We start from the raw sequence: 22,556 nt of genomic DNA on the forward strand, positions 1-22,556 counted from the left end.
AAGCCATCTAGCCCTGAGCTCTTTGTTGAGAGATTTTTGATTACTGATTCAATTTCCTTACTGGTTTTTCTATTTCTTCCTGTTTCAGTTTTGGTAGTTTATACTTCTCTAGGAATGCATCCATTTCTTCCTAGTTTGTATTTTTTTTGGTGTTGGTTGTGATCTCTCCTCTTTCATTCACGATTTTACTTATTTGGGTCCTTTCTCTTTTTAATTAGTCTGGCCAAGGGTTTATCAATCTTATTAATTCCTTTAAAGAACCAGCTCCTAATTTCATAGATCTTTTCTACTGTTCTTATAGTTTTTATTTCATTGATTTCTGCTCTAATCTTTATTATTTCTTTTCTCCTGGGTTTCAGCTTTATTGTTGTTCTTTCTCCAGCTCCTTTAAGTATAGGGTTACATTGTGTATTTGAGACTTTTCTTGTTTCTTGAGAAAAGCTTATAGTGCTGAATACTTACCTCTTAGGACCACCTTTGCTGGATCCCAAAGATTTTGAACAGTTGTGTTTTCATTTTCATTTGTTTCCATAAATTTTTAAAAAAATTCTTATTTAATTTCTTGGTTGATCCATTCATTCTTTAGTAGGATACTCTTTAGCCTCTGTGTATGTGATGATCCCAATCTTTTGGTACTGGTTGAGACCCTGATTTGTGACTCAGGATGTGATCTATTCTGGAGAATGTTCCATGTGCACTCAAGAAGAATGTGTATTCTGTTGCTTTGGGATGGAATGTTCTGAATATATCAGTGAAGTCCATCCACTTATTTCCTTGTTGATCTTCTGTTTAGATGATCTGTCCATTTCAGTGATGGGGGTGTTAAACTCCGCTAATATTAATGTGTTTTTATTGTTGTTTCTTTGATTTTGTTATTAATTGGGTTATATAATTGGCTGCCCCCATGTTAGGGGCATAAATACTTATAATTATTAGATCTTCTTGTTGGATATACCCTTTAATTATGATATAGTATCCTTCCTCATCTCTTATCACAGACTTTGATTAAAAATCGAATTTGTCTAAGGATTACCTCCCAGCTTTCTTTTAATGTCCATTAGCATGACAAACTATTTTCTACCTTCTCACTTTCAATCTGGAAGAATTTTTGGGTCTAAAATGAGTCTCTTGCAGACAACATATCAGTGGGTCTTGCTTTTTTTTTTTTTTTTTTTTTAAATCTAATTTGATACCCTATGTCTTTTGATTGGGGCATTTAGCCTATTTACCTTCAGGGAACTATTGAAAGATAGGAATTTAGTGCCATTATATTGCCTGTAAGGTGACTGTTACTCTATACTGTCTCTGTTCCTTTCTTGTCTATGTTACTTTTGGATCTCTCTTTGCTTAGAGGACACCTTTCAGTACTTCTTATAGGGCTGGTTTGGTGATTACAAGTTCTTTTAGTTTCTGTTTGTCCTGGAAGCTTTTTATCACTCCTTCTATTTTGAATGGTAGCTTAGCTGGATAAAGTATTCTTGGCTGCATATTTTTCTCATTTGGCACCCTCAATATATCATGCCAGTCCTTTCTGGCCTGCCATGTCTCCATGGATAGGTCTGCTGCCAATTTTTTTTTTTTTAAGATTTTATTTATTTACTCGACAAAGATCACAAGTAGGCAGAGAGGAAGGCAGAGAGAGAGGAGGAAGCAGGCTCCCTGCTGAGCAGAGAGCCTGATGCGGGGCTCGATCCCAGGACCCTGGGATCATGACCTGAGCCGAAGGCAGAGGCTTTAACCCACTGAGCCACCCAGGTGCCCCGGTTTGCTGCCAATTTAATGTTTCTACCGTTACAGGTTACAAACCTCTTGGTCCGAGCTGCTTTCAGGATTTTCTCTTTGTCTCTGAAGTTTGCAAGCTTCACTATTATATGTCCAGGGGTTGCTATATTTTTATTGATTTTGAGTGGGGTTCTTTGTGCCTCCTGGACTTGAATGCCTGTTTCCTTCCCTGATTAGGGAAGTTCTCAGCTATGATTTGCTCCAATATACCTTCTGCCCCACTCTCTCTTTCCTATTCTGGGATCCCAGTTACAGTATTAGAATACTGTTTTGCTATATGGTATCATTTATCTCTCAAATTCTCCCCTTCTATTCCAATAGCTGTTTATCCTTTTTTCCTCAGCTTTGTTACTCTCCATTGTTTGGTCTTCTATATCACTTACTCTCTCTTCTGCCTCATTTATCCTGGCCATTAGAGCCTCCATTTTTTATTGCTTCTCAGTAATAACATTTTTTAAATTTCAACTTGGTTAGATTTTAATTCTTTTATTTCTCCTGAAAGGGATTCTCTAGTGCTTTCTGTGCTTTTTTTCAAGCACAGCTAGTATCTTTATAATTGTTATTCTGAACTCTAGTTCTGATATCTTACTAATGTTCATATCAATTAGATCCCTGGCAGTCAGTACTGCCTCTTGGTCTCTTTTATTTTTTTTTGAGGTGAGTTTTCCATCTTCTCATTTTGTCCAGAGAACAAAATACTAATAATGGCAACAACAATCCTAGAGACGTGTACCCTAAACAAATCAGAAGAGACCTGAAACTAGGAAAAAAGGGGGGGATATAATCGGATAGGTAAGCAGGATAGAGCAAAACACTGGATTCTGTGTGTACTTTGTTTTTTTTGTTTTTGTTTTTTAGAAAATTAGATCCCAAAATTGCAAAGAAAGATAAACTTATATATGTACAAAAATAAAATACAATGAAAGGATAGAATATAACTGTAAAAATGGACATTAAAAAGAAAAAACAGGGCGCCTGGGTGGCTCAGTGGGTTAAGCCGCTGCCTTCGGCTCAGGTCATGATCTCAGGGTCCTTGGGATCGAGTCCCGTATCGGGCTCTCTGCTCAGCAGGGAGCCTGCTTCCTCCTCTCTCTCTCTGCCTGCCTCTCTGCCTACTTGTAATCTCTCTCTGTCAAATAAATAAATAAATCTTTAAAAAAAAAGAAAAAACAAAAGCGATGAAAAACAATTACAAGAAGGAAGGGATATAAACAGGTAAACAGAACAGAGCAATACACTAGCTCCTGAGTTTATTTTGTTAGGTTTGTTAGAGGAAGCTACATCTCAAAATTGTAAAGAAAGCTTACATATATAAAAATAAAATGAAATACATTGAAAGAATAGAATGTAACTGTAAAGATGGAAATTTAAAAAGACTTTTTAACAAAAGAAGAAGAAAAAAGAGGGATATGATTAAATAGGTGATTAGAACAGAGCCATACAATAGGTTTTCAGTGTATTTTTGTCTGTTAGAAGAAATTGCATCTCAAAATTTTAAAGAAAACTAGTACACATGTGTGTGTGTGTATGATGAAATACAGTGAAGGGATAGCATGTGACTATAAAAGTGAAAATTAAAAAAGATCTTAAAAAGAAGTTGATTTAAAAATTGGTTGAAAAAAGAAGAAAAAATTGTAAAAAAGAAAAAAGATTTAAAAAATTAAAGTTGAAAAACTAAAGAATCATGGGGAAAAAACATGACTTCTGTGTGCTGTATTCCCCTAGCACTGGTATTTTGCAGTTCTCATTGATCAGTAAACTTGGTCTTGGCTGGATGTTCTTACTGATCTTTTGGGAGAGGGGCTTGTTGCATTGATTCTCAAGTGTCTTTGCCCAGGTGGAATTGTACTGCCCTTGGCAGGGACCAGGCTAAGTAATCTGCTCCGATTTGCTCTCTCTGGCTTTTGTTCCCTAAAGGCTTTCTGTGCAGCTTTAGAGGATGGAAATGAAAAGGGCAACCTCCTAATCTCCAGCCCAAGAGCCAAAGACTTGGGCCCCACTCTTCAGTAAGCCCTCAGAGAAAACCAGTTAATCACTCCTGTCTCCTTGGTCTCTGGCCACACTCCATGCTCACCCAGCCTGTGACCGAGTGTTTCTGTCTCAGGCAGTAGGCCCCATTTGCAGTCTTTAAACCATCGGATTCTTGCAACACACTCCCACACTGTTCCTCCCATGGGGTGGGTGGGTCTCCCCAGTTCTAATGCTTGTTGGGGCCCTACTTGAAGAGCAGTGGCCTGACTGGATCCTGGTTCATGGCAACCTTGAGCTGAGAGCCCACTCCTTGACTCTGTTTGCAGCCAGCTTCCCTGCTTTGAATCATGGGAGCTCTGCCACACTCAGGCACCCTGGGTCTTCCTGTGACCCTGAGGATCCTGAGACCACACTGCCCCAGCTAGGGTTCCATCCCCGCTTAGCAGCCTAAGTGACGTCCCTCACTGGAGCAGACTTCTAAAAGTTCTGATTTTGTGCTTTGCTGCTATATCACTTGCTAGTAGCCGGCTGACTGAGGCTCACTCCTGCACCCGCCTTGGTCTATCCTCTCATATATTGCCTTGGATTCATGTCTCTGCACCTCCTACCTTGCAGAAAGTGGTTGCCTTTCTATTCATAGAGTTATTGCTATTCTTTTCTTCGATCTCTGGTTGAGTTTGCTGGTGTTCAGAATGATTTGATTGTTATCTAGCTGAATTCCTGGAACCAGAGGAAATTAAGGTCTCCTACTCCTTCACTATCTTGGACTCTCACATTCAGCTACAGTTTTTTTAATGTTACTTTTATGTCTTAAAGTTTTTTTGCTGAGTACTTATAATTGAATTTTCATAACATAAATATGTATATTATGCACATCCAGTGTATTTTGATCACTAATTGATTTCACCTTGGGGTAAAATTATTATATAATCCATAAATTCTTATAAACTAGGCCAAATTTTCATTTGAACCATTAGAGCCATTGTCATCTGAATCAGTTAGTCACTGATTTTATCTTGAATATGAGAATTTTCCAGAAGTATTAATTATAATGGAGTATTTTAAACTCAAAATTTCTTATGTATTATAGCCCCGTAGTATAGCTTTTTCTTCCCCTTTTTCAGTCTTCCCCCAAAAAGTAATCCTGAAGTTACAACTTTGCTATTAATGTCTTCATAGTTTTTAATTTCTTTTCTTTCTCTCTCATCTTTTCTAATATTGTGTATTTGTTACAGAAAAAGGTTTTCTTCAAAAATGGATGGGATGTCTTCAGAGGCTAATGAAGAAAAGTAAGTTCATGTAGGATAGCTAAAAATGTTAAACTTTTTATCAGCGAAAGATACTTTTCCTTTTAGAAACACCTATTGATAACTTCTGAAATTTTTTCCCATTCTGTTCTATGGAAAAGTAGTAAGTGTCACAAAGTCATAGCTCTCTTTGCCATATCTTTGTGTTTATATATCTAGAGTCAGAACTAAGAAGGACTTTAGAGACCACCTCCCATCCCTTCAATTTAAGGATGGGAAAATTAAGGCCCAAGGAAATGAAATGAAAGGTCTAAAATTGGCATTACAAACTGGTGGTCTGTTTATAGTCTACAGACTTCCCCCGCCACTGCCAAACAGTGTTTTTAAATTATTTAATTAGCTGCTAAAATTTTCTCTTGAAAAATTGAGTGTAGGGGCACATAGGTGGCTCAGTTGGCTGAGCATCCAACTCTTGATTTTTGGCTCAGGGCATGATATCTGGGTCACGAGATTGAGCCCCACATGAGGCTCCATGCTAAGTGCAGAGTCTGTTGAGATTCTCTCTCTATCCCTCTGCTCCGTCCCCTGCTTGTGCAAGCTCTCTCTCTATTTCTCTCTAAAATAAATAAATAAAATCTTAAAGAAAAAGAAGAAGAAAGAAAAAGAAAAATTAAGTGTGGTGACACTGGGCTCATATTCTTGTGGCAACAGCTAACCTGATCAGAGTAATGACTATGACCATTAGACCAACCCTGAAGTGTCCATTATCATCTCAACACCACATATTTTTCTTGCATCTTCTGTTTGGCCTCCATAAGTACTTGAATTTTCAAAACCTGATTTCAAACTCACACAGTAGTAAAACCAGAGTTAGAGTCTCTTGATTTATGATCCACTTATCTTAAAATTGTACCTCTGTAAATATAGTACATTATATTGTGCTGATTGTTTTACAAGAGATATTCTTAGAGTATACAATATATATTTTAAAACACTGACCTTCTAAATACCAACTTTTATGTCTTATAAATTTTGCTAAGAAACAGTGATGCCATGTGTTAAGTGAAAGCGATAGCCAATTTAAAAGCATGTAAAAGATGCTGCGATGATGGCTTTTGAAAATTCAGTCTTTTACTAATGTGTCTATAAATTTGCAGTGACAATATGGACAGACCTGTTAGAAGACGACATTCTTCGGTAAGAAACACTTGAGTTCATAATTATTACTTTTTATTGAATGATGAATGTATGTAGCAGGAATTTTTACTGTAACATCACCATCCTACTCCCATTGGCTTCTGTTGATCTCTGGATACTCAAATATTTACCTGGTTACACAATTCTATATTTCATGGTAATTTTATGAATTATATGCCATGTAAATGATACTTTAATAAAGTTTAAGAATATATTTAAATAGTGGAGCAAGACACAAAAAGTCCAACTCAAACTGATTTAAGCACAAAATTTATTGGGTTTTGAAATTGAAAAATCCAAAGATAGGGATGACTTTTGGCACAACGTAACTGACCATGGGTTCCAATAATATCACAAGGTTAGGATTTTCTCTCACTTTTCTACTCTGACTGGTTCCTCTGGGTAATCTCCATTTTTGTACAAGCCTCTCCCCTGATTACTACAGTACCTCTAGCTCTCCCAAGTTCCAGTTTCAACTCCTAAATGAAAAAGTGTCTATTTCCTCAAGATAAAACAAAAACAAAGGACTTAGGATTGAATTATATTGGCTCAACTGTCTTATTATGGGTCAAGTCCTCCTTCCTGAACCACTCACTATTGATGAGAGAATATCATGTGCACATTATTCTAGACCAGGGCTACATGTTGTGCCCTAGGGTTGGGGTGGAGCTTCACCCAGAACACATGGGATGAGAGTGATAATCAGGAAGGTGGGCAGGGAGAAGGGAATAGATGCCAGATATTTAAACCAACCACAAAGTATAACACTGAACAATATGAATTTGAGGAGTTTTAAAGGTTTTCACAGAAATTTTAACATCTTTACCTTTCTCCTGTGGTGCAATTTGAACTGATTATTAATATTAATCCCATATTTTCTTGAATTCTAATTTTTCTAGATCTTGAAGCCCCCAAGGAGTCCTCTTCAGGACCTTAGAGGTGGGAATGAAACAGTTCAGGTAAGTCTCTAGTGCAAATGCTTTATGAATGACTATTTTCAATGATAGTTTTAATAGGAACTTTTTTACCTATATGAAGAGAGAACATCATAAATGATTTCTAGTTGAATGTGTACAAGTAAGTATTCAGTGGCAATCAGATTAAAATCCAAACTTTTGAGTAAGCTGGAATTCTTGATTTTTAAGCCCAGTTTACTTTTCTTGCCACTGAGCCATCCAGGCATCCCACTTTCCTTTTTTTTTTTTTTTTTTTTTTTAAAGATTTTATTTATTAATTTGACAGAGAGAAATCACAAGTAGACAGAGAGGCAGCCAGAGAGAGAGAGAGGGAAGCAGGCTCTCTGCCGAGCAGAGAGCCCGATGCGGGACTCGATCCCAGGACTCTGAGACCACGACCTGAGCCGAAGGCAGCGGCTTAACCCACTGAGCCACCCAGGCGCCCCTCCTTTTTTTTTTTTTAAAGAAATATATTAGTCTCTATTAGTTTCAGTATGTACTAGGATGGTATTATTATCTATATTAAGCTCAAGTCCACTTGTTTTGCCTGCTAAGGTGTTAATAGAGAGGATGAACATTCCTGATTTTTATAGTAAGACATACGCAGTTATTAAGAATTTACATGGTAAAAGTCTATGTGGATTTTGTTTGTTTCTCTGTCATTTGCTTTTTGTATTTGGTATTTATGTGAGTATAAAGGTTTGCTCTTGTTAATGAAGATGAGGGAAATAAAAACATCATTTTATACTCAAGAGATTCTCAGACTCACTAATCATTAGAAGACTGCAAGTCAAAACCACAGTGAGATATCACCTCATACCTACTACAGTGGCTATTGTAAAACAAACAAACAAACCAGAAAATAACAAGTGCTGGCTAAGATGTGGAATAATTGGAACTCTGGTACACTGTTAGTAGAAGTAAAATGTTGTAGCCACATGGAAAACAGTATGGTCGTTCCTCAAAAAATTAAAATAGAATTACCATTTGATCCAGCAATTTCACTTGTGGGTATATACCCGAAAGAATTGAAAGCAGGGTCTGGAAGAGACTTATACCCCTGTCATAGCAGCATTATTCACAGTAGGCAAAAGGTAGAAGGAAAACAATGTCCATTGACAGATGAATGGATAAACAAAATGTGGTATCAGTGGTATATTATTTGGCCTTAAAAAGAAGGAAGTTCTGACACACAGTACAGCAAAGATGAATCTTTTTTTTTTTTTTTTTAAGATTTTATTTATTTGACAGAGAGAGATGACAAGCAGGCAGAGAGGCAGAGAGAGAGGAGGAAGCAGGCTCCCTGCTGAGCAGAGAGCCTGATACGGGGCTCGATCCCAGGGCCCTGAGATCATGACCTGAGCAGAAGGCAGTGGCTTAACCCACTGAGCCACCTAGGCACCCCACAAAGATGAATCTTAAGGACATTATGCTAGGTGAAATAAACCAATCACAGAAAGACAAATATAGAGCTCCCCTGATTATTACAGTACCTATAACACCTGGGTGGTTCTGTTGGTTAAGTGTTTGACTCTTGGTTTCAGCTCAGGTTACACTGTCAGGGTCATGAGATTGAGCCCTGCATCAGGCTTCATGCTCAGTGTGGAATATGCTTTAGATTCTCTCTCTCCTGGGCACCTGGGTGGCTCAGCTGCTTAAGCAACTGCCTTTGGCTGAGGTTGTGATACTGGAGTACCAGGATCGAGTCCCACATCGGGCTCCCTGCTTGGCGGGGACTCTGTTTCTCCCTCTGACCTGTCCCCTCTCATGATCTCTCTCTCTCTCTCATCCTCCCCTCCCCCAAATAAATAAATAAATACAAATCTTTAAAAAAAAAAAAAAAAGATTCTCTCTCCCTCTCTTCCTTTGCCCTTCCCTCTGCTCTCTATCTCTCTGTCAAAAAAAAAAAAAAAAGACAAATACTTTATGATTCCATTTACAAATTACCTAATCAAATTCATAGAGGCCAAAAGCTAAGAGATTGGACTTGTTTAATGGATATGGAGTTGCAGTTTTGCAGGATGAAAAGAATTCCAGAAATTGGTTTTACAACAGTGTATACCTACTTAACATTACTGAACTGTATCCTTAAAAATGGTTAAGATGTATTATAGTAAATAAATTAGCTAGTCACAGAAGGACAAATACTGCATGATACCACTTATATGAGCTTATATGAGGTATCTGAAATGGTCAAACTCATAGAAGCAGAGAGCACAACATTGATTGCTAGGGCTATAAAGAAGGGCAAAATGGGGGTTGCTAACAACAGGTATGAAGTTTCAGTTATACAAAGTAAGTTCTAGAAATCTATACAGCTTTGTGCCTATAATTAACAGTATTGTATTATACACTTAAAAATTTGTTGAGAGAATAGACCTAAAGAGTTCTGACCACTTTTAAATAAAAATTAAATTTGTTAAAGATTTATTTGTTTGAGAGCAGAGGGAAAGGGCAGAGGGAGAAGAGAGAGAATCTCAAGCAGACTCCATGCTGAGCTCTGCAGAGCCCAATGCAGGGCTCAGTCTCATGACCCTGAGATCATGACCTGACCTGAAACCAAGAGTTGGATGTTGTTATCAACTGAGCCACTCAAGCATCCCATAAAATTTAATTTAAAAACTGGTTAAGATGCTAAATTTTGTTATATGTGTTTTACCATCGTTAAATTTTTTTCTTAAATCGTAAAAATATAGTATAGTAAGTTTACCATAACAGTCTGCATATCACTTGCTCTGTCCCCAGTCTTTGTTCCTCTCCCCCCGCCCCAAGGTTTTATTTATTTATTTATTTGAGAGAAAGAGAAAGAGAGAATGAGCAGGGAGAGGGACAGAGGAAGAAGGACAAGCAGACTCCCTGAGCAGGGAGGCTGAAATGGGGCTCGATCCCAGGATCCTGGGAACATAACCTGAGGTGACCAAGACCCTTAACCTACTTAGCTGCCCAGGTACCCCATTCTTATTCTTAATAGCAAAACAATCGTTCATTTATTTTATTTTATTTTTTTTAAAGGATATATATATTTTTTAAAGATTTTATTTATTTATCAGAGAGAGAGGGGGAGAGAGCAAGCACAGGCAGACAGAATGGCAGGCAGAGGCAGAGGGAGAAGCAGGCTCCCCGCTGAGCAAGGAGCCCCATGTGGGACTCGATCCCAGGATGCTGGGATCATGACCTGAGCCAAAGGCAGCTGCTCAACCAACTGAGCCACCCAGACGTCCCAACTGTCGTTCATTTAAAAGGAGAGAGAAAAAGTAAGGGACAGTAATCAACTTCCTTAAATATATGTTGTTTGTGTTGGTATGGAAAATCATATTCATGCTTTTTAAGTGCATTGAGATATTTCAGAGAAATAAATGATTACCAAAATTAATAATACCACATTAACTCAGAATAAGACTTGGTCTCTGTCAATAGTACTTTGAAGACCTAATTTACAGTAGTTTCAGTAAGAATCATACCATATAAGGAAACAATAAACAAAACTGAAAAGCAATCTGTGGAATGGGAGAAGATATTTGCAAATGACATATCAGATAGAGGGCTAGTACCCAAAATCTATAAAGAACATGTCAAACTCAACACCCAAAAAAGAAAAAATCCCATCAAGAAATGGGCAAAAGATATGAATAGACATTTCTCCAAAGAAAACATACAAATGGCCAACAGAAACATGAAAAAAATGCTCAGTAACACTCATCATCAGGGAAATACAAATAAAAACCACAATGGGATACCACCTCACACCAGTCAGAATGGCTAAAATTAACAACTCAGGAAACAACAGATATTGGGGAGGAGGTAGAGAAAGGGGAACCCTTTACACTGTTGGTGGGAATGCAAACTGGTGCAGCTACACTGGAAAGCAGTATGAAGGTTCCTCAAAAATTTAAAATTAGAACTACTCTGTGACCCAGAAATTACCCTATGACGTATTTATCCAAAGAATACAAAGAGAGTGATTCAAAGGGGCACGTGCACCCCAATGTTTATAGCAACAATGTCCACAATTATGAAGATACGGAAAGAAAAATACAGATGTCTATTGACAGTTGAATGGATAAAGAAGATGTGGTGTACACACACACACACACACTGGAATATTACTCAGCCATTGAAAAGAATGAAATCTTGCCATTTGCAATGATGTGGATAGAACTAGAGCGTATTATGCTAAGCAAAATAAGTCAGAAAGACAAATACCATGTGATTTCATTCATGTGGAATTTAAGAAACAAAACATGAACATAAGGGAAGGAAAAGAAAAAATAAGATAACAGTAAGAGGCAAACCATAAGAGTCTCTTAACTATAGGGAACAAACTGAGGGGAGGTATTGGGGGGAATGCAGTGATTTGGGTGAGAGGCAATAAGGAGCACTTGATGTAATAAGCACTAGGTGTTATATGCTACTGATAATAACTAAACTCTACCCTGAAACTAACAATGCACTCTATGTTAACTGACTTGAATTAAAAAAGAAAATTATACCATATACTCTCTGCCCTTAGGAATCTAATGCTTTGAGAAATAAGAAAAGTTCTCGTCGAGTCAGCTTTGCAGATACTATAAAGTAAGTTGGAAGGAAGAATGATTAAAATGTTAAAGGTAATGATTTTTTGTGCATAAAACCAGGTATGTTAGTAATAACTGACTTGGGTAATCTGGGTTTTAATTACATATGCATTAGAGAATTATTATTTAAATGGTTTTTATATTATGCTTGAGAAACATTAAAAGCATCACCTCTAATAAATCAGAAACAAAACAGCTGTATCTTACCACTGTTAATTTAAGTTTGTACTAAATGTGCTAATAAAAATAGAAGAAGTGGAGGGGCACCTGGGTGGCTCAGTGGGTTAAGCCTCTGCCTTCAGCTCAGGTCATGATCTCAGGATCCTGGGATTGAGCCCCATATCGGGCTCTCTGCTCAGCAGGGAGCCTGCTTCCCCCATTCTCTCTGCCTGCCTCTCTGCCTATTTGTGATCTCTGTCTGTCAAATAAATAAGTAAAAATCTTTAAAAAAAAAAAAAAGAGGAAATGGAGTTCTGAAAATTGGAAAGTGGGGATAAATGATAAATCTGTTACCTTTTGTAGATTAAATGCTTGTATATTAGGAAAATATAAGAATATCAATGGAAATACCTGTACAGATAAGTAGCAAGATACAAAATTATTATATGAAAATTAATATATTTCCTATTTATTTATTTATTTTTATAAAGATTTTTATTTATTTGTTAGAGAGAGAGAGATACAGAGCGCAAGCACAGGCAGACAGAGTGGCAGGCTAGAGGCAGAGGGAGAAGCAGGCTCCCTGCCAACCAAGGAGCCCAATGTGGGACTCGATCCCAGGACGCTGGGATCATGACCTGAGCCGAAGGCAGCCGCTTAACCAACTGAGCCACCCAGGCGTCCCAATATATTTCCTATTTATATAAATAATAACCAGATAGAAGATAAGTGTGTGTTTTCTCCATTGTGTTATATTTTCTTGCTATGTATTTAATAATAAAAGCATAAAAGGATAAACCATTACTGAAGAGTACTAAAAAATTGTGCAAATGAAGTTTATAACAAGTTCCTGAATAAAAAGATTCAACATCACTGGGGTGCCCGGATGGCTCAGTCTCTTAAGCATTGGCCTTCAGCTGGGGTCATGATCCCAGGGTCATGGGATCGAGTCCCACTTTGGGCTTCCTGCTCAGTAGGAAGCCTATCCTCTCTCTCCCTCTGCTCCCCTGCTCCTGCTTTCTCTCATTCTCTATCTCAAATAAATGAATAAAATCTTTAAGAAGAGGGGGAAAAAAAAGAATTGTACTTTCTAGCATTATGAATTCTCATCTTGGGCTTTTGTTTATTGCTTTTTGATCCAAATTCTACCTAGACTAATAATAAGATTTTTGCCTTTTCTGTGTTTTGATTTCATTTGCCTGGTATACCTTTGTATATAGTTTCACCATGTCTGAGCAATGAATGGTATTCTGTATGTGACATCTTTTGGTTGCTGGGAAATTCCAAACCATAGATACATAACATCTTTTTTGTTGTTGGTTGATAGTAATTTTAATTGTTTCATAACTTTTTCTATTAATCTATTATCCATAAATTAGTCAATGTCTTCCCAGATATACATGAGTTGTCAATATTTCATATATGTTGAATTTTGAAAAAAGAAAAATCATGGTAAGATTTGGTATAATCAAAGACTAGCTGTTTCCTGCCAGTAAAATTCCCTAGGTTGTGTATTCCTTGGTAAAATTCCTTGCTACTGAGTTCTTGGGTCTTGGCCTTGGCTTTGCAGACTCCATATTTTTTGTTTTTATCAAAAATGGGTCATCTTATAGAGATGGGCTTATACTTAACAGATTCACTAGAAATTCGTGTATAAATAGAATGCTACTACTAAAAACATCATGAGAAACAAATGAATCTGAGTACTGAGTAGTTAGTACTTTCCTTAGAAACATTCTACCTAAAAAAAATAAATTATAATATAATGTAAATATGGCTTATTGATTATGGAATCTGTGCTATTACTTATTTGGAATATTCTGAATGTTTAATGGCACCAGGCCCTGAAATGTAATTTATCCATCTCCATAAGAGCTACATACACATCTATTGCAAAGCCTTGGATGCTTCTGTCTGTTTACTCTTTGAATAGGTATGGCCAAGATTTGATTTAATAAATCATTTTCTCCTGTTTCAGACTGACTTTTCTTTTACATGTTTTCTTTAGGTGTTTTCTGGTAATGTAAAATTAGCCAGATTTAATTTTCTGTTGGGCATTGATTATTCCCTGTGTTTGTTAGATTATTTTGTATAAATTACCTTTTTCTTTTCTTTCTTTTTTTTTTTTTTTTTAAAGATCGTATTTATTTGTCAGAGAGAGAGCAGGAGCACAAACAGGAGGAGTACAGAGGGAGAAGGAGGCTCCCTGCCGAGCAAGGAGCCTGATGAGGGCTCGATACCAGGACCCTGTGATCACAACCTGACTTGAAGGCAGATACCCAACCATCTGAGCCACCCAGGCGCCTCTGAATTAAAAATTTTTGAAGATTTATTTATTTATTTTAGAGAGACAGAACACAGGGGCTGGTGTGGACAGAGGGAGAGGGAGAATCCCGAGCAGACTCCCCCACTGAGCACAGAGCCCTGCACTGGGCTTAATCTCAGGACCTGGAAATCATAACCCAAGCCAAAATCAAGTCTGATTGTTTACCAACTGAGCCTTGAATTAAGGGGTGCTTGGGTGGCTCAGTCAGTTGAGCATGCTACTCCTGATCTTGGGGTCTTGAATTTCAGACCCACATTGGGTGTAGAAATTACTTAAAAAAGAAAAAACCACAAACTTAAAAAAAAGAGAAAAAACTTAGTAACCACATACATACACATACACAAAAAGAGACAAAAATTTCACATTTCATATTTAAAACATTTTTTTTTAATTTAGTCAGTAACCATTCTTAATTAAAGTAGTTAAGCCAAATTACATTTGTTAAATTTAGTACACCCATTCTTCCTTTATTGTTGGGTAAATTTAACTGTATTGTAGATTTTTGTTTTGTTTTAATCAAAGATGGGTGTAAGGTTTTATTAAATGGTTGTAGAGCATCTATTAAAATAGCTATAGAATTTTTCACACTTTAATATGATAAAAAACTTTTTGGATGTTGGATTATCTCTGTATTCCTGGGATAAATCCAATGTATTATTAAATACTGTTTTAAAACATTACTAGATTCAAGGCACCTATATAAGGGAAGTGGGGGTATAAAAAGAGAGGTCATTGGAAAGTTTAACAAAAAAAGACTTCCAATTTTCCCCCCTTTTTTCTCCATTTTATGATTGAAAATCTATAACATACACAAAAGTAGGGAAAGTACTCTGAAAACTCAGGCCATTTAGCAGTTACAGTAGTTGTCAATTGTGGCCACTTTTGTTATACTATCCCCCCCCCCCCCCCCCCATTTACTTCTCTTTCCACCTCCCACTGAATTATTTTCATGTGAATCCCAGATATTTCACTAGTTATATCTTTAAAAGATATAGAATATTTTTAAAAAGTATGTTCACAATACTATTTTCAAATCTTTTAAATGCTTGCAGTAATTCCATGGTATCATCAAATATCTTGCCACTGTTCACATTTTTTCTGAGATATTTGGTATGATTCAGTATCCAAACAAAGTTAACATATTCCATTTAGTTCGTATGTGTCTTAAATCTCCTAATCTCTTGGTACCCTCTTCCTTTTTTTCTTATAATTTATTCTTTTTCTTTTTAAGATTTCATTTATTTGACAAAGCAAGAGACCACAAGTAGGGGAACAGCAGAGGGGGAGGGAGAAGCCGACTTCCCACTGAGCAGAGAGACCAACAAAGGGCTCCATATCAGGACCCTGGGATCCTGACCTGAGTTGAAGGCAGAAGCTTAACTGAATGAGCCACCCATGCACCCCCTTATAATTTTTCTTTTAAAATCATTCTGGATTTTACTGATTATACCCACATGGAATAATATTGTGTAATATATTACTCAGATTTGCTGCCAATTGGGTACTCTATCTGGAATGCTTGACTTGCCTTAAACCAAATGATTTCCACAAGAATTCTTCCTGTGCTTTCATCAGACAGCACTTGATTATCAGTTATCTTTTTTGTGATGTTAACAGCCATTGATGATCATTGCCTAGATCCATTATTTCTTTAGAGTTTGCTAATTGATAATAATCTCATTCTGTTTCTGCATTATGGTTCATATGGGAAAGTCATGTTAAATTTTGGGGGAGGGGTATCTTTATTTACTAGTTTCAGTATAATATGTTTGCTTCCTAGTATCCTTTAAAGTTGACTAATAAGGACTTTTTTCCAAATATCTTTACTTAAATATCTAAATATCTAAATCATGAACTTAAAAACATATTTAATGTGTTTAATCTGTTATAGTTAGTATTTTTATTGATACTCAAATTATTCTATCTTTGATGAGTGAAATCTCTTCAGATTAGTTTCTGATCTTTTGACATAACTCCAGTAATCTTTGATAGTGTCTTTGCTTTACAGTATACCAAGATATTCATGTTCATTTTACGTATTATCTGACTCAGACCTAGATGCAATAGGTTCTTTTCACTAATGAATTAATCATTGTTTCTAGGCTGTTCTGTTACCAAATCTATCAATTTATCTATTTACGACAGCTGTTAACTCAGGAGACAAATGGGTGAACCCTGGCTCACTGTGGCAGCCAACTCCTTCACCCTAGGGAAGCCAGAGAGGGCTGGACAAATTTAAAGCATAGCACCTGGCTGGGTTTGTCAACAAACTTGGATAAATTCATCACAAGAGAAGCCAATAACTCAAGAGGCAGAGGTTTGAAAAAGAGAAAGGGAGAAATTTATTTGGAGTGCTGGCAGCTGGGGAAGGTGGCAGGCTTAAATCTTAACAATTGACCTCTCCGCCTACAAGATGGACACCTAGAGTTTTTTAATGAGGAGAGATTCAGGAGTGTGTGTACAAGACAGCAGGCAACATGTCATCATAGGTGGAGGTCAGTATGTGTTCATGGTCATGGGCAGGGAAGGGGAAACATGGAATGTCATCTTCTAGGTATTCTGTTGCTATCAGGGTTTTTCTGGTCTGGCATCTTTGGGTTTTCAGGTCATTGCAAAACACCTTCATCAATGCCTCAAGAGAGTACAATAAAAAATAAATACAGTGGGGGCGCCTGGGTGGCTCATTGGGCTAAACATCCAGTTCTTGATTTCAGCTCAGGTTATCATCTCAAAGGTCATGAGATCCAGCCCCATGTTGGGCTCTGTGCTGAGAATATTTTAAAAAATATTCTCTCCTTCCTAGAAGCAACTTCTTTTATTTTCCTTTTAGATTTAAAAAAAAAAATTTTTTTTTTAAGATTTTATTTATTTATTTGAGAGAGAGAGTACAAGAGTGAGAGAGAGAGCAGGAGCTGGGGGAGGGAGGGTTGAGCAGAGAGCCTGATATGGGACTGGGTCCCAGGACCCCAAAATCATAATTTGAGCTAAAGGCAGATGTTTCACCAACTGAGTCACCCAGGCACGCCTTCTGCTTAGATTTTGAAAACTTGGTGATCTTGAGGATCTTGAATGTGCCTTTCTTTTGAATTATTTTTCCAGTAAAATTATGTCATTTCAATAATCACATTTTTTTAGTGTATTTATTTTTAAGTAATGTCTTTACCCAATGTGGGGTTTGAACTCATGACCCTGAGATCAAGAATCACATGTTTCCAGTTGAGCCAAGGAGGTACCCCTGAAATTATCATATTGGAATGATCATTTTACTGTAAGATCACCTGTGTCAAATCATTGAAAGTGGGTTTATATATGTCAAAATTTGATTTTTTATTAATAGCTAATATTATTGAATATTTACAGTGTTAGGTATGCTACTATATGCATTCATTGCTCATTGAATCCTAACAGTCATATCTCATTTTATGAATGAGGAAACTGAGGCTTAGTTTAAATAGCTTGTTCAAGTTCCCATACTTTTTAAGAGGTAGGGCTCAGACTTTGGACTATTTCTCATCAGACTATTCTTAATCCTTATATTCTTGTATTTTTCACATTGTTGGTATTTTTCCTCTCATTACCCTTATTATTTGTAGGATTAGACTGTATTTTCTAGGTCTGTCTGATTTTTCTTTTTTTAAGATTTTATTTATTCATTTGACAGACAGAGATCACAAGCAGGCAGAGAGGCAGGCAGAGAGAGAGGAGGAAGCAGGCTCCCTGCTGAGCAGAGAGCCCGATGTGGGGCTCAATCTCAGGACCCTAGGATCATGACCTGAGCCGAAGGCACAGGCTTTAACCCACTGAGCCACCGAGGCGCCCCTGATTGTTATTTATTTTTAAAGATTTTATTTATTTATTTGAGAGAGAGAGAGTGAGAGTGAACATGAAAGGGGAGAAGGTCAGAGGGAGAAGTAGACGACCTCTGCCAAGCTGGGAGCCCAATGCGGGACTTGATCCCAGGACTCCAGGACCATGACCTGAGCTGAAGGCAGTGGCCTAACCAACTGAGCCACCCAAGTGCCCTGTCTGATTGTTATTATAATGCTTCTCTTCCTGTTTCCCTTTTTTTTTTTTTTTTTTTAAAAGATTTGCTGTTTATTCTGTTTATTTGGCTTGTTTTATAATGAGCTTGGTTAATAAACATTTCTGGAAGTCAACAGGGAACTTTGGAAACCAAAAGAGTAACTAGCATAGAATTCTTATCCTGTTTATCCATATTATATATATACATATATGAGTAAATAGCATTTTCTACTCAAATTTGTGTTTTTGATGATGGAATGTTACAATGAGAAGTACCCTGGGGTGCTTGGCTGGCTCAGTTGGTAGAGTATGCGACTTTATCTTGATCTCAGGGTCATAAGTTCAAGCTCTATGTTGGGGGTAGAGTTTACTTAAAAATAATAACAATAAATTATGGGACACCTGGGTGGCTCAATCGGTTAAGCATGTGACTTTGGCTGGTCCTGGGATCCAGCCCTGTGTGAGCCTGCTGTAGGCTCCATGCTCAGCTGGGAGTCTTCTTGTCCCTCTGCATCCTTTCCCCGCTAACCCCCACTCATTTTCTCTCTCTGATCAACAAGTAAATTGTTTAAAAATAATAATAATAATGATAAATTTAAAAAATAAATAAGTAGGATCACCTGTGTGGCTCAATTGGTTAAGTATCTGACTCTTGATCTTGGCTCATGTCTTGATCTCAGTCTTTTATTGTGAGTTCAAGCCCCATATTGGGCTCCATGCCTGGAGCCTACTAAATAAGTAAGTATAGTCCAGACTGTATGTTTTAGTGAGAAAGTTAAAGCCAGGGACATGATATGACTTTCCCAAGGTAATATAAATAGTGACAGAACCACAATTGTAAAATAGGTCTCCTGACTCCTAGTCTACTGGTTTTTCCACTTCTTCTGATAAACTTTCCCAAAGACTACTAAACTTAGTCCACCCTTTTCTTTCCTTGGATATAATCTATTCATTATACTTACTTTCCTTTAAAATGGCTCCGGGGTGTTGAAAGGAATTTCAGGTTCCAAACAAAAAAAACTGGAACAATTCTAACTTAATACTAAATAGTCCCTAGTTCAAGTCATTTAACAGAGCATTAATTTCCTCCTTTTTTAAGGATGAAAATAATAGTCCTTACATATCTCATAGTGTTACTGCATGGCCAAAATAAGACAGTATATATTATCACAAATAGTGTCAATCTAACACTATTATATTTAACACTATTGTATTCTATTTAACACTATGATATTATCACAAATAGTGTCATTAAACAATGAGTAGTGTTTCAAAAGATTATCTTTGTTAAATAGATTAATTGAAAAAGAACTGTAGGATTCTAGATGTAGAAACAAAAATCATAAAACTCTCTTAATAATTCCCAGCTCACTGAATTGTTAGAATTAACCTATATTTTCCATTACCTTTGTAAAATATACTGATATCTATAGCACAAAGAATGCTCTTTCCTATCCATAAACTTCAGATCCTGAGAATCGATTGATAGGCTTACCAAGAAGTATTTGTCTTGTTTATCTAGTTGAAGTTGTTGTAATTGCATAATTTAACTTAATATTAGATAAACTGATGAGAATTAGTTCAAAGACAAAGTTATTTCTGTGAACATTGTAAGGAACAGCTAGGGAAAACGTGATAAATGTGAGTTTATTTTTAAAAATTCTTTCAAATTTCGTATGGCTGAGACAACCACAGGGAAATCTTTCATGAAAACCTAGAAGGATTCTTTGTTCATATTACTTGAAAGTTTCTTTGTTGGGGGGGCGCCTGGGTGGCTCGGTGGGTTAAAGCCTCTGCCTTCTGCTCAGGTCAGATCCCAGGGTCCTGGGATCGAGCCCCGCGTGGAGCTCTCTGCTCCACAGGGAGCCTGCTTCCTCCCCTCTCTCTCTGCCTGCCTCTCTGCCTACTTGTGATCTCTCTCTCTCTGTGTCAAATAAATAAAATCTTTAAAAAAAAGAAAAAGTTTCTTTGTTGGGACTCCTGTGTGGCTCAGTTGGTTAAGCATCTGCCTTCAGTTCAGGTCGTGATACCAGGGTCCTGGTATCTAGCCCTACGTCAGGCTCCTTGCTTCCTCTGCCTGCCACTCCCCTCGCTTGTGCTCTTTCTCTCTCTCTCTCTGTCAAATAATAAAATCTTTTAAAAAAGTTTCTTTGTTTATTCCACCTTATAAATACACTAAAATTGTATCAGTAGATCCTCTCAAAAGTAAAGATTTCAGATTGACATTCAGAAATTTGCAAATTAAAAAAATATTGCAAATTAAAATCCACTATGTGTTTTAAATTTTTAAAATATTTAAATTTTGTTGGATTCAGATAAGATTCTTCATTTTGTTTTTTTTTTTTTTTTATTAAAGGACCAACTACTGATACTGCTCATATTGAATAAAAAGCTTTCTATTCTATTGTAAATCATTTGAAGAAAAGTTGTTTCAAGTATTGGTTTGTAGTTATAAACTCAGGTTTTGAAATCAGACAGATTTGGGTTTGCATTTTGGCTTTGCCACTTGTTGGGTATATGACCCTGGAAGTTACTTAACCTTTACGACCTTCAATATCTACACCTGCAAAATAACATGATAATTGTTATAATCATTTTTTTTTTTTTTAAGATTTTATTTATTTGGGCCGCCTGGGTGGCTCAGTGGGTTGGGCCTCTGCCTTCGGCTCGGGTCATGGTCTCAGGGTCCTGGGATCGAGCCCCGCATCAGGCTCTCTGCTCAGCGGTGAGCCTGCTTCCCCCTCTCTGCCTGCCTCTCTGCCTACTTGTGATCTCTCTCGCTCTCTGTCAAATGGATAAATAAAAAATCTTAAAAAAAAAAAAAAAAAGATTTTATTTATTTGACAGACAGAGATCACAAGCAGGCAGAGAGAGGAGGAAGCAGACTCTATGCTGAGCAGAGAACGCAATGCGGGGCTCGATCCCAGGACTCTGGGATCATGACCTGAGCTGAAGGCAGAGGCTTTAACCCACTGAGCCACCCAGGCACCCCAATAATTGTTATAATCATTAAAAATGTATATAAAGAACAGAGTGTTTGTCACACAGTATGTATGCAAATGTCCACTGCTTTTTTATAACTGAAACTAAATTTTCTTCTTTCTTTTTTTTTTTGATTTTATTTATTTATCTGAAAGAGAGAGCATGAGCAGGGCAGAAAGTGTCAGAGAGAGAGGGAGAACCAGGCTCCCTGCCAAGCAGGGATCCTGATGTGGAGATGGATCCCAGAACCGTGCATTATGACCTGAGCCAAAGGCAGATGCTTAACTGACTGAGCCATGCAGGCACCCTTGTAATTGAGCAAAAATTTCTTTCTTATTAAGAATAGCTTCTCGGGGCGCCTGGGTGGCTCAGTGGGTTAAGCCGCTGCCTTCGGCTCAGGTCATGATCTCAGGGTCCTGGGATCGAGTCCCGCATCGGGCTCTCTGCTCAGCAGGGAGCCTGCTTCCTTCTCTCTCTCTGCCTGCCTCTCAGTGTACTTGTGATTTCTCTCTGTCAAATAAATAAATAAAATCTTAAAAAAAAAAAAAAAAAAAGAATAGCTTCTCGGGGCACCTGATGGCTTAGTGGGTTAATAAAGCCTCTGCCTTCACCTTGGGTCATGGTCCCAGGGTCCTGGGATCAAGCCCCACATCAGACTCTCTGCCTGGCGGGGAGCCTGCTTCCCCCTCTCTCTCTGCCTGCCTCTCTGCCTACTTGTGATCTCTCTCTCTCTGTCAAATAAATAAATAAAATATTTTTTTAAAAATAGCTTCTTAATAATGAATGATACTTAATATTAGAACAAAAATGAATTAGCCAGATTTTTCAAGGCAGATATCAAATGCTGCTTCCCCAAAAGCTTAATCATCCCAATCATCCCTTTCCTCTGGACTCCGTGCCACCTTATCTCAACTGTTAATAACTAAAGTCAATGAAGTAATGTTTATAATTATTATTTCAGCTCTCTACATACAATGAAAACTCATTGAGATCAAGGATCATGTATCAGACTCTAGTATATAGCATCATGTGTGTAATGAGTGTTTAAGAAACGTTTTGTTGAACAGAGTGAATATTTTAGGTTTTTGAAAGGGATAAAATGATTTTTGTCAGAGTTCATAAAAAACAGGTTTTAATGTAAATGAATTTTGGCATTTGAAATATTAATAGTACATGATGTAGTAAAGAGGAAGCTGAAATCAGTTATCTTTATCTCAGAACACACTATAAATTAACACCATAGGGTTCTAATTAAAAATCGCAGATTTTCAGGGGCATCTGGATGGCTCAGTTGGTTAAGTGTCAGATTCTTGGTTTCGGCTCAGGTTGTGATCTCAGA

General features: G+C 37.3%; 1 protein-coding gene across 1 annotated transcript in view; it reads left to right on the forward strand.

Annotated features, from left to right (window-relative positions):
* Positions 1–22,556, forward strand: part of KNL1 (kinetochore scaffold 1) — a 73,772-nt gene that overhangs the window by 7,141 nt on the left and 44,075 nt on the right. Inside the window, exons 2-5 of the mRNA XM_059372531.1 lie at positions 4,989–5,042; positions 6,158–6,197; positions 7,097–7,156; positions 11,664–11,725. Coding sequence (XP_059228514.1) covers positions 5,008–5,042; positions 6,158–6,197; positions 7,097–7,156; positions 11,664–11,725 — 197 coding nt within the window. The 5' untranslated portion in view covers positions 4,989–5,007. The remainder of the gene's footprint in view (positions 1–4,988; positions 5,043–6,157; positions 6,198–7,096; positions 7,157–11,663; positions 11,726–22,556) is intronic.

Source organism: Mustela nigripes, chromosome 13, assembly GCF_022355385.1.
Source record: "Mustela nigripes isolate SB6536 chromosome 13, MUSNIG.SB6536, whole genome shotgun sequence".
NCBI lineage: Eukaryota > Metazoa > Chordata > Mammalia > Carnivora > Mustelidae > Mustela > Mustela nigripes.